The sequence below is a fragment of the Brienomyrus brachyistius genome, chromosome 14 (assembly GCF_023856365.1).
Source record: "Brienomyrus brachyistius isolate T26 chromosome 14, BBRACH_0.4, whole genome shotgun sequence".
NCBI classification, from domain to species: Eukaryota; Metazoa; Chordata; class Actinopteri; order Osteoglossiformes; family Mormyridae; genus Brienomyrus; species Brienomyrus brachyistius.
This window is the reverse complement of record NC_064546.1, coordinates 25,284,450-25,298,668: the sequence shown is the minus strand read 5'-3', so window position 1 is coordinate 25,298,668 and position 14,219 is coordinate 25,284,450. Positions and strand designations below refer to the sequence as shown.

The window sequence follows — 14,219 nt, the reverse complement described above, 5'->3', positions numbered from 1 at the left end:
TTATAAAACTGATGTTACCGTAATGTAAAACACCTTATTTGCCAAATCTCTTGCAAGGGCTTAAAATATATATATTTTCAGTCATGTTTTTTCCTTAAACTTAATAAATTATTCAGTGCTTGGCATTGAATCTTGCACGGTTCATAGAATGTTGTTAGTGTATTATTTTTGCAACTGTAAGGTTTGTTTGATTAAAGACTTAATTAAAAACAGAAATCTAGAGCTCACATCATGAACCTTCTACACGGAGGTCATGCATTGTCAGTGTTTTTCTAATTCCTGGTGGTTCCATGGTCCCTTACATGTGGTATATACCCTAAAAAAGACAGCATATCTGTTTTGAACCACCTTAAATGATGCAACGAATTCAGAATTATTAGTATCATCACAGATAACTGAGTCTAATTATTTCATCCTACAGCATTTAAGCTTCCCACCCTCACTTGACTTCACCTTACAAATTTCAGCTCTGTCCCCTTTTCCATTTCTGCTCTTTCCCATCAGCTACTCTTTGCGATTCCGACATCATCCTGCATATAAACGTAAATTACTTACATACGACATCTGCATGCCGCACAAAATATTCCACTTACAAACGCTAACATCTTTAAGTATCCATTTTGGCCATTTACCCTGTCTGCACACATAGAAATTTTCAAAAATCATCCAAATTGCTATATATAGGCCCAAATATTACAAGCAGAACAGTTACACATTGAGAGTAACTAATTTAAAATATTTTATAAAACTCCTGTACAAGTGACTTAGAAATTAAACAGATGAATAGAGATTTTTATATTATAATTTACTAATATTACAATATTCGTAAATAAATAAATAACACATTTAAAAGACATGATTATATCCCCACAAGCCGGACCGAGATAACTGGTGGGAATCTGGACAGACATTACAATATAATACAATCATTATTCTATCATTCGACACAAATGCCAATACCATATTAGAATCACTAAACAAAAGTATTAGAAGCATTTACCATTCAGCAAACACACTGATAAAATAAAATCTTCAATGTGTTCAAACATGGGGCACAGCATCGTAATTCCCCAATGAGGGCACTCCGCTTTGGTTACTGATGGTTTTAATCAATTATCTGAGTTGCCAGACTGATTGTCTTAATCCGAATACCAATTAAACAGTCTAATGACGCTGTTAAGGACAGTAGGATTAACTCCCCAAACACGCAGCCATTCCGAAGAGATAATACCTGGTTTTCTCAACCATAAACTAATGCATACATTTATTGACATGTAATTTTACCTGTTCTATGGGAAATTTCTGACAGTACATCTAAAAAAGAGAAATGTCATTATTAAATTATTATAATTATTTACCTTATATTACCCTCAAGCACAGATGTGTTCTGTGCTTGTGCACAAAAAAACAAGGACCTTGCATATGCTAGAATTATTACTAATTTTCTGCTATAATATATGCAGCTAAAAGAAATTAAAGAGTGGATGCAGTAACAAAGAAGCAGGTGGACGAAAAGCACATCCAACAGATTAACTAAGAAAAACAAAGCAACTTCTTAGGGTAGAGAAAATGAACTTCATCTCTAAAGCACTTCAGTGTCTCAATATTGGACAATTACTGCAGCAAGGAATAATCAGGCAGTTTTGTTAATTTGATGTTGTGCTTTCGAGCACTGTGCTTCAGCTTTAAAGGAGTGATCTAAGTCAGTCGAAAAGTATGATCAGCATGACAATTGCTTTGCTCTGTTTGTTCTACCAGTTTGCTTGTGGCAATAAAGCTCACTGTTTACCATTGCTTTGCGAGGCAAATTACTGGAAATTCCTCCAGTGTTTGCAAGGAAGATGCACGAGTCATTTTAGTCTAATTGCATTCAAAATAACAAGTTCAACTATGTATCTTCTGCAAAGAAAATATACTGTATAACGACATTCGGATAAAAGCCCAATTATGCTTAGACGATTAAACACTGTAATTGGATGAAAAATTAGAAAACATTCGGAGCTTTCAGAGGACCGCTAAGAAACAATGACCATTAATGCAAAGAAGCAGATCTACAATCTGAAGCTGAAAATGCCTCAGATTACAATTCCAAGTTTGACGCACTGCACTACCCCAATTGAGAATACAATTTAAGCATTCAGTGTTAATCTATGCACAAGACTAACAGTTCTCAAGTGCATAGGGAGCCATAGCTTATGCTGATTTCTGTTCTATCCAAACTCTTTAATTAATTGACTTAATTGGTCCTGATTCAAATCTGACACTGATTTTTGAAGATTAATTTGTACTGGTCAGACAGCTTTAAATATGTCTTTTTTTGGCCCTTTGTATAATTTTACAGTGCAAATCGTGATGGTTCATTATTTTATAAAGTAAATGACCTGGTAGTTCAGTGCCCTTGAATAATTAAGTAATGATTGATTTCTGCTAAATTAAGCTGAATAGATAATTTTACTGTTGATTGAGATCCGTAAATCAAGGACTAAATGAAGGATACGTAGCTGTCTTTTTATTCATTCATCGTACCCATAATGCAACAATTAAAGGGAGTTGTGGCACTGACTTAATAAAGGTACATAAGCAAGCCAAAGAAAGAAAAACTTATGTGAAATGGTGCTTCTCTTCTACAGATGTCTGAAAAAAAACTGAAGGGTCAAAACCAGTTACTGAGAGCAGTACAGTGACACATTATGGAGACTCTATCAAGCAGGCTGCACGCTCTTGACAATGGATGGGAAATCCATGACAGGGGTGGTACCTTTTCTCGGTGGAGATCGCTACGCCCCGGAGACAACGCCCCTCCACGCGGACACATGTACTCCACATCTTTCATGAGATCAAGGTTCCTTCTCTTGGCGTGCTTCTCTCGTTCACACACATTCTTCAGATAATGCTGCAACTTGGAAATGCTCATCTGACAACTAAAAGTGGGTGAGGGCGGGAGGAATCAACACACAATTATACATTAGTATTTTCTAAAATAAGTAAGATCACGTTCTGCTATTTTGTTTCAATGGTAAACAGCTGCAGCGAGTTTTAAAGTACACGGCACAGACCAGAAAAAAAAATAATAGTTTTCCAAATATTTTGATAGTAGTCCTGCGTTTCCTTTGTATCTATGAAGTACAAGTTCATTCATATTGACCTACAAAAACTACTGGGGAAAAAATCACAATCCTTTGGCCAACAACACTTCTGTGAAATGTTTATTTACACCTGGTATTGGGAACTGACAGAAACAAACTAATGGAAACCCACATGCATAATATTAAAACACACACACAAAAAAACAAGGTTTCAGAGTACTTGTACCAAGTGCCATCGTATCAACATTTAATGACATGCAAACATCATTTCTAAAAGTTACTTCACTAATTGTTTCGAAAACAAAAGTTCCTGGCGGTCAAGTGTCATCCAAACAACGTATGGACACTTTGCTGCAGGGAAAGTGGAACTGAAAGCTGTAATACTGTTTCAATTACCCTTTTCTCCCCACCTCTGTCAGCGGTACACTAATGTTTGCAGTCTGGAGAAGCTACTGCACCGAAATATCCCATAAATAAATGCCAAATATTAAGTCACACATCAGCAAACCCAAAAGAGTCCAGTGCTATTCAGTGTGCCTGTTATAATAAACATCTGGCATGATTAAACATTAGCAGGATATCGCTTATTAACAAGACTTTAGACTCACTTTCGGTTACGGTAGTAGGCACAGAGGTCCCGCTCGAGTTCCAGTCTCCTCTTCTCACTGTTAACGAAAACGCATGAGCTTGTCAGTCACCTTCCCCACGCATCCTTGGTAAAACGTTTCCTCCGAGGATATGAAGGAACATGTATGTATACGTGCTGGACGGACCGCAGCATGTGTGTTATCTTCAGACCGGCGCCTGCAATTGCTCTTCTTAGCTACGTAGCAACCCGACACGCCAGCGAGCTGGACGGACTGGCTCAAGCCGGCTAACTCGGTTAGCCAGCTAGCACACCCCACGAAACGCCCTAACTGGATAAGTAAAGACTGCAAATGCGGTGAACTTTGCCTGCCCGTTTTTACACTGCAGTACATGCGATCGCAATTTCTTTTAAGGACCATCTGGGCGAAACGAGTCGTGAGCCGCGCATTTCTCAAATTCGAGCCCGGGGATTCACTATGGGCCTACTCAGCTCAATTTAGGAATAAATTACAATACATTGACATCAGAACAAAACAGGCAATTAACGCGTACTTCTGGCGAAGATTCTCCAAGAGGACACCGGTCTTCTCGAAGTAATGGCTGTCGCAGAAGGCCATGGCATGGACTGTGTGCAGCTCTGACCGGCGGCGCCCGACTCCGCGAACGCTACATCGGTTGTCATGAGGACCGTTTCCCAGAAAGCACCGCTTGTAAACAACAGCAGCACGCGGGAGGGGAACACGCGCGCCCCCTCCACACATCCGTCCATCCGTCCATCCATCCATCCATCAATCCACGGCACCCTATCAGATCCTTATGGATGCAGGGCTTTTACATGTTTAACAGTACTGTTCAAAGTTTATTTTATACGGATATTGCAGCTTCTTAGGAATTGCTGTTTAAAATTGCCAGTGATTATTTATTATGTAGTCAAACATGTGACACAATTAATCGGATTTCTTTTTCTGTATCGTTTCAGAAAATGTACTGCTGAACAGACTTGAACAGATCCATGCTTAGAGAAAATTATGTAGTATAGTATAATTAAATTACCTGATCTATTATAGGGCCTTCTAATGTCGACACGTTTGTTTTATTATCACATACTTGTATGAAATTGTAATTAGCCTATTTTATTTTTTTTACAGTGTTTATTATTAAATGTAGTATATCAAAATCCATTAAATGGATCTAAAATATCAATATAAAACATTCGTTTACATCTTAAATATTATTATATCGATTTTTACCTGTAAGTGTAAGGTTCTTAATACCTGACTTAGGAGTTTTATCCAGGTACGCCTTCTCAGCTAATCATATATTTGTAAATGAAATGTATCTAAATCACATTTGCTCTGGGGAAATTGGGTGCAAGACAAATGGATGTATTAAAACACACGCGTAACTGGATTACTGAATAATATAGGCCTAGTTAGTGAGAGAACACGGATAATGAACAGCAGTAGGTAAATTATGCTCGATATTTACAAGGTCTTCACCTTTCTCCATGGCCCGCCCATCCAACCATCCATCCATTTTCTATTCTCGCTTGTCATTTCCTGTAATACTAATAGCACCAGATATGCGTATATTTTGAAATGGAGGGAGGAGGGGTCGTGTGATGACATTTATTCTACAATTAAAGTCAGTTATTCATCAAACCATATAAATAAAGGCCTTTAATATCCATGTCCCTGTCGCTGTCACCGACTGGCTGGCTAATTGCAGCGACCTCGGGCGGCGTGTCCGGGCTGCCTGCGTTACCCGGCCGCGGACTTGGAGCCGCATTATTCCGTGCTGCAGCGAGGCAGACATACAGCTGCTGCCTGCTCTCGCCATCAGCTGAACAATATTGTGTAAATGAACATACTTAAAGGTCGGATGCGCCAGCCCGTACTGTCGGCAGATGCCTTTTGCCCTGATTCTATACAGACACACACACACACACACACACACACACACACACACACACACACATATACATATACATATGTGTGTGTGTGTGTGTGTGTGTCGTTATATGGTGATTGCAAACGGACCGTGAAAACAATAAAGCCAATGCTTTACTCCAGTTACGACCTGGCATTCAGAAAACTTCCCTTTGAACGTCAGGGATTCATCGAAAACATATGTTCCATTGTTGTGTAGTTCTACTTTAACAGATAAGCTATTATATATGATAAACTACAAAAGTTAAAGCGAGATTTGCATTTCTAATCAGAGAAACCTTCCTATTATTCATTAATGTCAGCTATCGATATACGTGCTATTTACGCTGAATATTTCTAACTCTTTAGACTTGTAACTTCAAGGAACACGAAATTTTTTCCGCGTGGATCAGAAGCACGTGAAGTTTAAAGCGATACTGTATTTGCAGCAGGACCCTGCGCACTTCCATTGCCCAGTTCTTCTACAAATGGCGCACCAGCAAACGCGCACCCTCTTCGTGCCGGGGGACCTAAAGGGCTTCGCTTCGCAAACCTCGGGCTGCTTCTATTTTCCTCAAGACTGAGCAAGATAACGGAACACGACAGGCCGTAAAAGACGCGTCGCTGTTTACTCGTCACAGAAACGTCTCTCGCTCCAGAGGGCGCGATAACACCGGCCTGTCTCGTGTCCAGTGGTGATGCTGCTTTTTTCCTTCATTTTTTTTTTAGAAATTTTCATAAGCACCGCAGCTCCCGACAGGGTTGCTTTGCATTTCAAAAGTTCAGCCTTGTCAGCCCTAATGTCATGTTTTGACTACTCTAGTACTGCGATTTGTCCAGCTGCCAATCTGTCATGTTTCACAGCTGAGGTGCTTTAATTGTCAGCCCCTCCAAAGGCAGACCCTAATCAAGCAATTTCCCCTATCCCAGCCCCATCAAATTGCTCTTTAGCTGTTGAACTGTGGAGTTTTGCTCTCCTTTTCACATGCTAATAACACCCCATTCACTGTCCCTCCGTCAGGCTATTTGTTGTGGAATAAATCCCCTTCTGCATGTTTAATTGATATTGTTGCAGATCTTTTTGTTTGCATTGCAGAGTGCTGAAAGGCAATACTTTGGAGGTGATGAAGAGAGACGGGCAGAGACTCCGGGGATAATTTCATTTGCGGGGATTTGAGAGGTTATGAGTTGAGTTGGTCTCAGTGCTTAAACCTCATAACAGCATAAAGACTAAGATGGTCTGGACCCCGAAACCCTTAGCTTAGTCTTAAACTCAGCCTTGTAAAATATAATTTAATATTTATGGTAACACTTTACTTGAGGGGGCACGAATAACTTACTCAATTACTACTCCAGAACAACTCATGAAATATCGTAGTTCCATCATGAAATAAGTGAACCGTCATGACTAATTAATGATGAATGAACATGGGATCAGTATGTAACTAACACTTAGATACAACTTAATCAATGCATTAAGTAAGAATTGTAATACTACACAATTTATGTCCCTCAAGTAAAGTGCTACCATATTTATATTTAATGCTTTTTGCACATTTCTTTAGCAAGACTTATAGCAATGTTAATACACATGGTATTTGTCTTGTTTTGCATATATAGCAAGATCTATGTTTAGTGAATAACATTTTGGATACAGTCATGAACACATGACAATCAATATCCATCCTTCGATCTCGCTGCATTGTAATCGCCTTCCTGGCAGCTTAGTGGAGTACATGTTAGACTAATTGCTCGAATGGCATCCTGATTAATTGAACATCTAGCATCAGGGTATTAGTGGGGCATTAGAGAAATACCTGATTTCCACTTTTAAATTGCCTTTGGGGAGGAGATGCTTAAAAATAAAGGGCAGATAATCTGCAAATTATCATCCCACAGCTTGCCTACTCAACTGTGATAACAAAAAGCATGTTTATGGAGCTGGGAAGATATCATTTGTCAGAAGCAAGTTATATCTGCAAGCTCTGGGAGAGCCGGAATACATTATCCAGCTTTTGTCTTCATATATTCTTGCTATTTTTTTTTTACTTCGTTTAATGTTCATTACAGACAGTATTTTTGTTGGCTTTTCATCTAAAATTCCCCAGCATGAGATGAATGCCAGATCTGCTAAACAGATAAATAAAAGTGCGAGTAAATCATTTTCACAGATTTTTCAGTTTGTTTATTGCTGTTAATTAGCATGCAATTTGTCTAACTATCATCCCTATCCTGCATTCTCCTACTTTGCCACCCATGTTCACACAGACACATGTGTGTGTGTGTACTTGTCTGGATAAGGTTTAAATTACATTGTGGGGACTAACTGTCCTTCACAATATAATAAAAATCTATTTTTTTTGACGTTGTGGTGACCATTTTTCAGGTCCTCGCAAAAATTGGTGTCTGCAATCAAAAAACTAAAAATACTAAAAGTCTTGTATTTAGTTTGGTTGCTTATGGTTAAGGTTGGGGCTGGGTGGGGGTTAAGGCTGTCATTGTTGGGATTAGGGTTTTGCCATTGAAATGAATGGACAGTTCCCACAAAGATATGAGTACAAGTCTGTGTGTGTGTGTGTGTGTGTGAGAGAGAGAGAGAGAGAGAGAGAGAGAGAGAAATAACAGGCCAAATATTTCTGATGAAAAATAGCCAGAAAGATTGGGAAGACTTATGTCTCTCCCACATCTGAATTTAAGCATGCAGGGCGAGTCATTTTGGAATCAGGCTTGGTTCTTTGTGAGCTCTGAAATGTTTAAATTCAGGTCATAGGGAAATCTAGTCCTGCCATGTAAATGGAACAACAGACACTATAACTCTTTTCATCCTGAAAGTAATATCCAAACAGTTCCTCTCCAGTCTGGTGGTGCTGGGGTGGGGCGGGTGGATAGAGCAATTAGTTAAGTGCTGTCAAGTGGATAAAAAGGTACAAAATCCAATTTTTGCAATTTCATGGCAAGTAAAGTTAATAAAGTAACATGGAGTGGATGTTGAGAAGGGCGGTTCTCTGAATGATGTCCATCGTGAGCTAAGTCTTGTGAAGGAATCGGACCCGGCGGTATCTCAGAGGTGTGTGTCGCGTTTCCGCACACGTGCTGCAGCCGATGCTAATTGTCGCTAATTTATGTCCTTGCCAGGCGATCGAAAGACGACTATGCCAAATGAGGACCCTGCTTACGGCGGCCGAGTGCACCTTGTCTGGTGCCTGAATGGGACAGGTTTAAATTTAATTTGAAAACAAAGGACCCCCGACGGGGGATCTTTTCATCGTAGCTAATTGTAAAGAATAATTTCTAATGTTCCACTGAAGCAGGCTCCAGTGGCTGTAAAGCAGTTTAATTGTGCTAAATTGATCTGAATTGAAAGCACTCTGGTAAAAGCATGGGGTGACACAGGACGACAGCCCACCTCTAAAGTCCGCTCGGTAACACCCAAGTGTGAAAGCTCTTACTGAGCCATTAATAAGGAAATGCAGAAAACAAACACTGAAATAAAGCCTTTTGATAATAAACATGTTTTGCCATCATTCTTTAACGGGGCATTGATTTAATAATTAACATAATAGTTTTTTTTTTTATGCATCTGTCTGCTCGCATTTGGCCACATATGTAACTTCCACCATTGTGCTCTGCTAGCTTGGCTTCTCGGCGTTGTCATGATAATATGGTCGTATAGAAAAGGCAGTGACCCCCTACATACGCGAAGGCAGCTTTCAGCCGCAGCCACCAGGACTATTACCTGTCCTCACATGCAAAATAGTGCAGCGGTTCCCACCAGAATGCTAGTCTCCTCTGGTAAAAGTGAACAGTGCCAGTCTGGGGGGAGGGGAGGTGAGAGGAGTATTAGGGGATGTTCAGTATCCTGACAGTGGTCAGTATTGAAGTAACTCAAGGTTTGCTTTTTACTTGGGCTGATTTTGAGCTAGACAGTAATACATCCAGCATGTCTGTCATCATGTTTCACAGAACGAACTGCCTCTTCAAAGACTGGGTTGCGCAGTAAGTGAATATAAATGTTAGTAATTCTCCTTTTCACTGCAGTGATATCCATCCGGTGACATTCTGCTCTGTGTTAAAAATCCCAGGAGTCGATTAAAAAATAGTATAACGGACGTTAGCTACAGTTCTCCACAGGAAGAGAAGCAGATGTAAAAAATGCTGCCGCAAAACAAAATAAAAGCATTAGTTATGTAGGTCAATCCATATTGCTAAATAAGTTGCTTGCCCCGTAGTGTAAATATATAAATATATAATGTAATATATAAATTAGTCCTGGATAAAATTCTTGTATAGTTGAGACGGGCAGCCTTCAGGATTATGGTCATAGGAGATGTTGAAAGTGGATAAATATCTTTGATCCATTTGGATCTGAATCTTGGCCTCGCGTGACTGACGTGGCGTGATGCTCGCCAGCGATCCAAGGCTGCTGTTTCCTGATTCGCGAACGCCTCTCCCTCACAGACTTGCCGGTTTGGGAATGATTGAGGACCCTCCTCAGCGTTCCACTCCTTTATGAGCTCTCCTTGTTCCAGTTTACCTCCCACGCTTCCCAAAGGCAGCCCGTGGCACTCCCTCCTGACTTTGACTGACGGCTGATTGCAGTGTCGGTGTCACTGGCGCCATCTGGGCAGTGGCGCTCGGGGGCTGGTACGCCTCGGGGAACAGCGGCAGACAGGTACGGGCAGCTCGACAGGGTGGAGCCCAAGACGGACCGGCCGTTTTTTGAAGGCTACGGAGGGCTGCCATGTTGTCTGACAGTCCCTTTGGAACGGCAATCGTTTTGTCACAAAAACAAGTTAATGGGACGACACAGGAAGGTAGCAGCGAATCCCCATCTCCGTTTCTCGGTTCAGCACTTCACTGAAACAGAGGCATCAAGGGCACTGATTCAGTGACCACTTCGTATGAGAAAAATGAAACAGTCTTTCCACATAAGAGCATTTGAGCTGCTAATATTTGAGCCCTTACCTGTGATTTGACTCAGTCTGTTTGTCACATTCATACATTCAGCTGATTTAATCGTAGGATATCCATTGTTATTATAAACTTCTTTTTTCAATGGTGAGGTTTGCATTGTTACATTCGCCCCTGTGTCAGGGTTTATTGTCCTGCCCCCCCCCTCCCCCAGCCTGCCCCCACCTTTTGAGACACTTTACCCATTAATTTGGAAATATGTACCCCAGTATGAATAACACTGCCCAATTTGAGTCCCCATTTGACATTTTCACCCCCGCCTTAAAAAAAAGGCACTCTTCTGCTGGTCAGAAGGTGCATTTCTGGTGTGTGACGTTTTATCCTTTTGCTGGGGGGGGGGGATAACGTGCCTGAAGGGGGTCAGGCCTGATACAGGCTATGCCAACAAACAGGCCAGCGTACAGCCCCCTCCCAAGGTCAAATTATCCTTCAATTTGGGATGAAGGAGGCAGCTCACGCTCAGAGCCCTGTTTACCAGGATCCCACCAGGGGCTCACGGGGGCAGAGGGGGGGGGCCCTGGTTCAGGCCCCGAGTCTCTATATTAAGCCATCAGTGTTTATAGCAGCTCAGTATACTGCACCCCCTCCCCTCCACATCCCAATATTGCTGCATGCATATTGATTGCAGATTGTGCGCCACCCCCCCCCCCCCAACGGAAAGCAGGGAAATCATGTTTTCCTGCTGAATGATTAGAAACCTCATGCATAGGGAAGCATGGCGACATCAGGGCCTTCTGCCCGTACTGCAGGTGAAAACAATTTGCACGTTGGAGGGGGCTAATGGGTATATTCAAAGGGAGCAGAGTGAGAGAGGGAGAGAGAGAGAGAGAGGGAGAGAGAGAGAGAGGTGAGCCGTAATGGGCCTGGGCTGATACAGGCCAATGGGCCCAGTCACACGACCAGCGGACGGCCGCGTATCGGATAACACATAATTGCTGGGTCACACGCTAATGAGCGCGATCGCACCCCACCAGGGGAGGCTTTTGCCCACAGCCGAGACACTTGTAAACAATTCGACCGGCGGACGCGGCAATAATATGTTGATTCAGCAGGTAATGAGGTGTTCCCAGAATCAATACCCCAGGCCAGGGGGGGGGCAGGTAGCAAGGCCGGAGCCTGCCTGGAGCCTGACCTCTGCCCGGTGCTCAGCGCATCGTATAGTCTGAAGAGGACTGTTCTCATATTGCAGATGCCGCTGAGTGTGAGAACTTTCATTCGCTGTGAGCAAATGAGCAACCAGACTCTGCATGCTAATGAAGACTGGGCCTATTTTCCCCTTTTTTTATCTGAACATTATGCTCTTGACTTTGGAGAAGGTGGGAATTAGGTTGGACCTCGGTGTCAGGCTGCCTGATGGCTCCGCTCAGGAAAAAACTGGTAATTGAAGCCGATGGCTGCCGCGGAGGAGGTCTGAATTTGGAAATAAACAGTTTCAAGCACTGCACGTCATTTCCAGAGAGATGACAGGGGGAATGGAAATGAGCTGTCTGGATCTAATGCAGTTTCACAGCGGGAAAAAGGCTATCTTTCAGATAACAATTCCACTCATTTGGACCTCAATGCCGCCATAATGACCAAAGCCCAAGTCTCTACATTTGCAGAGGCAATTATAAAATGCCCTCGCTGAACGAGGCGACGTAATCGGAGGACGCCGGATTTGGAAAGCGGAAATGTGCGTTTTGTTTTCCTTTTGTCTGCGTGAGGTATATTTCCAGTGGGAGGAGGGGGAGATTTGGTGAGATAATCTGCGTGTGAAGAAGACCGAAGTATTGCTGGTTGCTCTCTCATTATTGCCTGTTTATTAGCATGAGAAGTAGACTAATTAATTGTTTCGCTTCTGGTTTGCAAATCTGAGTCATTCATTTTGGTTTCTGCGCTTATTAATGTCTCGGGTTCGTCAGACGAGGCCACATGTCTGCGTTTGCGTTTGTGTGTGCGTCTGCATTTGCGTCTGCGCGTGCGTCTGCATTTGCGTCTGCGTGTGCGCATGGTTATGTCTTCCCTCCCTTTACGTCGGCATCTGCGGAGTCCGTAACCGTCGTTTTAAATGAACGCGGCTATTAAAGCAGAGTCACACCAGCCGTCTGTGGATAATATTCCAGATCTGCCTTGGATTTTAAGGTTCCGTGGTACGAAGCGTTCAAAGGCAGTTCCGCCAGACCCCCACATTCCCGGCTCGCCACCTTTTTCGGACCCCCGGGGTCACTTTCACACTCCTCTCTGCTTAACAGTCGCCTCGATGCAGCCCGTCTTGATTCTGTAGCCCTCCCCCAGGTCCTTTAGAATGCCTGAATCCCCCCTTTCAATTTCCTGAGGATTATCAACAACAATACATTTCCCTAGCAGATGTGCAAACTTTCCTCTCCCCCCCCGGAAAATGTAACCTGTCGAGCATTTAAGCAGCCATCCGTGACCTGAATCGGGCCACTTTTATTACATCGAGACATCAGCACATGCTCACTTTTCAGGGCGTAGGGCTGCGCACGCTGTAGTTCTCCGAGTATCTTTCGATTGTCATCCTTCTGCACAGTCCCCGGCCTCCTAATGCCTTTTTTTCTACCATGAGACGCGTCAGAGGAGGCAAAATGCAGAAAAATGGCAGAATCCTGGGCATCTCTTTGTTTTGATCAGGCCTTTTGTTCCAAGTGAAGTTAAAACACATCATATTGTTTTAGTGTTCATGTATGTGACCTGGTAATTATTTTTCGTTCAGATTATCACATAGTAAAAAATTCTGCTTTCTGTCATATATAATCTATATACATTCATATTTGTGCGTATAAACATATTTATAATATGAATGAATGAATTTGTGTGTAGAATCAGCAACATTATTGGATTTTTTTTATTTATAAATGTATAAAATAATACCACAAAAGTTAAGTGTAAGACAGAGGGCACAATGATATGAATTAAATACAAAAAAAAAGATTTTTCCCACCCCTCTTCACCCTGGTGACCCCCCCCCCCCCAATACAACTCTGCTGATTTGCCACACTGCCCCCCTCTTGTGGCTGGATGCATTAGTGCCTCATATCTGCTGTTATTAAATACTGCAGAAATATGTATTGCTTGTCAACACCCATAATTGTCCTGTAGCAGGAGAAAATTCCATAACATACAAGCTGTTGGTTTTCCTTGTGAAGGTATTCAGTTTAATTTGAACCCAGATCCCCGGAGCTCCATTGTGGGGGGGGGGGGGGGGGGGGAGCACCAGACCATCCACAGCATCTGTACAATGCTGCACTGCATTGCGGGTAGCAGAGTTTTTATGTTGGCTGTTGAAGTGGTGGGGGTGATGATGGGGGTCATTTAAACTGAATTCTGGCTATTGGCCGGGCGGCAGTGAGCCAATGAGGTGAAACATACCCCCACCCGATTAGCATCCACGGCTAAAAAGCTAATATACCCCCTTATGCTCAGGATGACTTTGTTCAGTGATGTATGGCCTTTACAAATGGATCATCCCTCACCGCAGGCTAGAATCAGAGAAGGTTCTGGACAAGGTAGCTATGGGAACAGGGTTTAGGGTAATTTAAATGACCATGCACAATAAGGAGTCACCCAATGGACCGGCAGCACCATTCCCCACTCTGCGCCATCTCAGTGGAACAAACTGACTGCTCACTCTTATGTTGGACTTTCC

At 42.4% G+C, this 14,219-nt stretch overlaps 1 protein-coding gene across 3 annotated transcripts in view; it reads right to left on the bottom strand.

The window, feature by feature from the left end:
• Positions 1-4,364, bottom strand: part of kiz (kizuna centrosomal protein) — a 31,217-nt gene extending 26,853 nt beyond the window's left edge. For all 3 annotated transcript variants that reach the window (XM_048975298.1, XM_048975299.1, XM_048975300.1), the window contains exons 1-3: positions 4,227-4,364; positions 3,695-3,751; positions 2,759-2,921 (exon numbers count right to left, since the gene is read on the bottom strand). In XM_048975298.1, the coding sequence (XP_048831255.1) occupies positions 2,759-2,921; positions 3,695-3,751; positions 4,227-4,291 (285 nt within the window). In that variant the 5' untranslated portion in view covers positions 4,292-4,364. The remainder of the gene's footprint in view (positions 1-2,758; positions 2,922-3,694; positions 3,752-4,226) is intronic.
• Between the last annotated feature and the right edge of the window lie 9,855 nt (positions 4,365-14,219).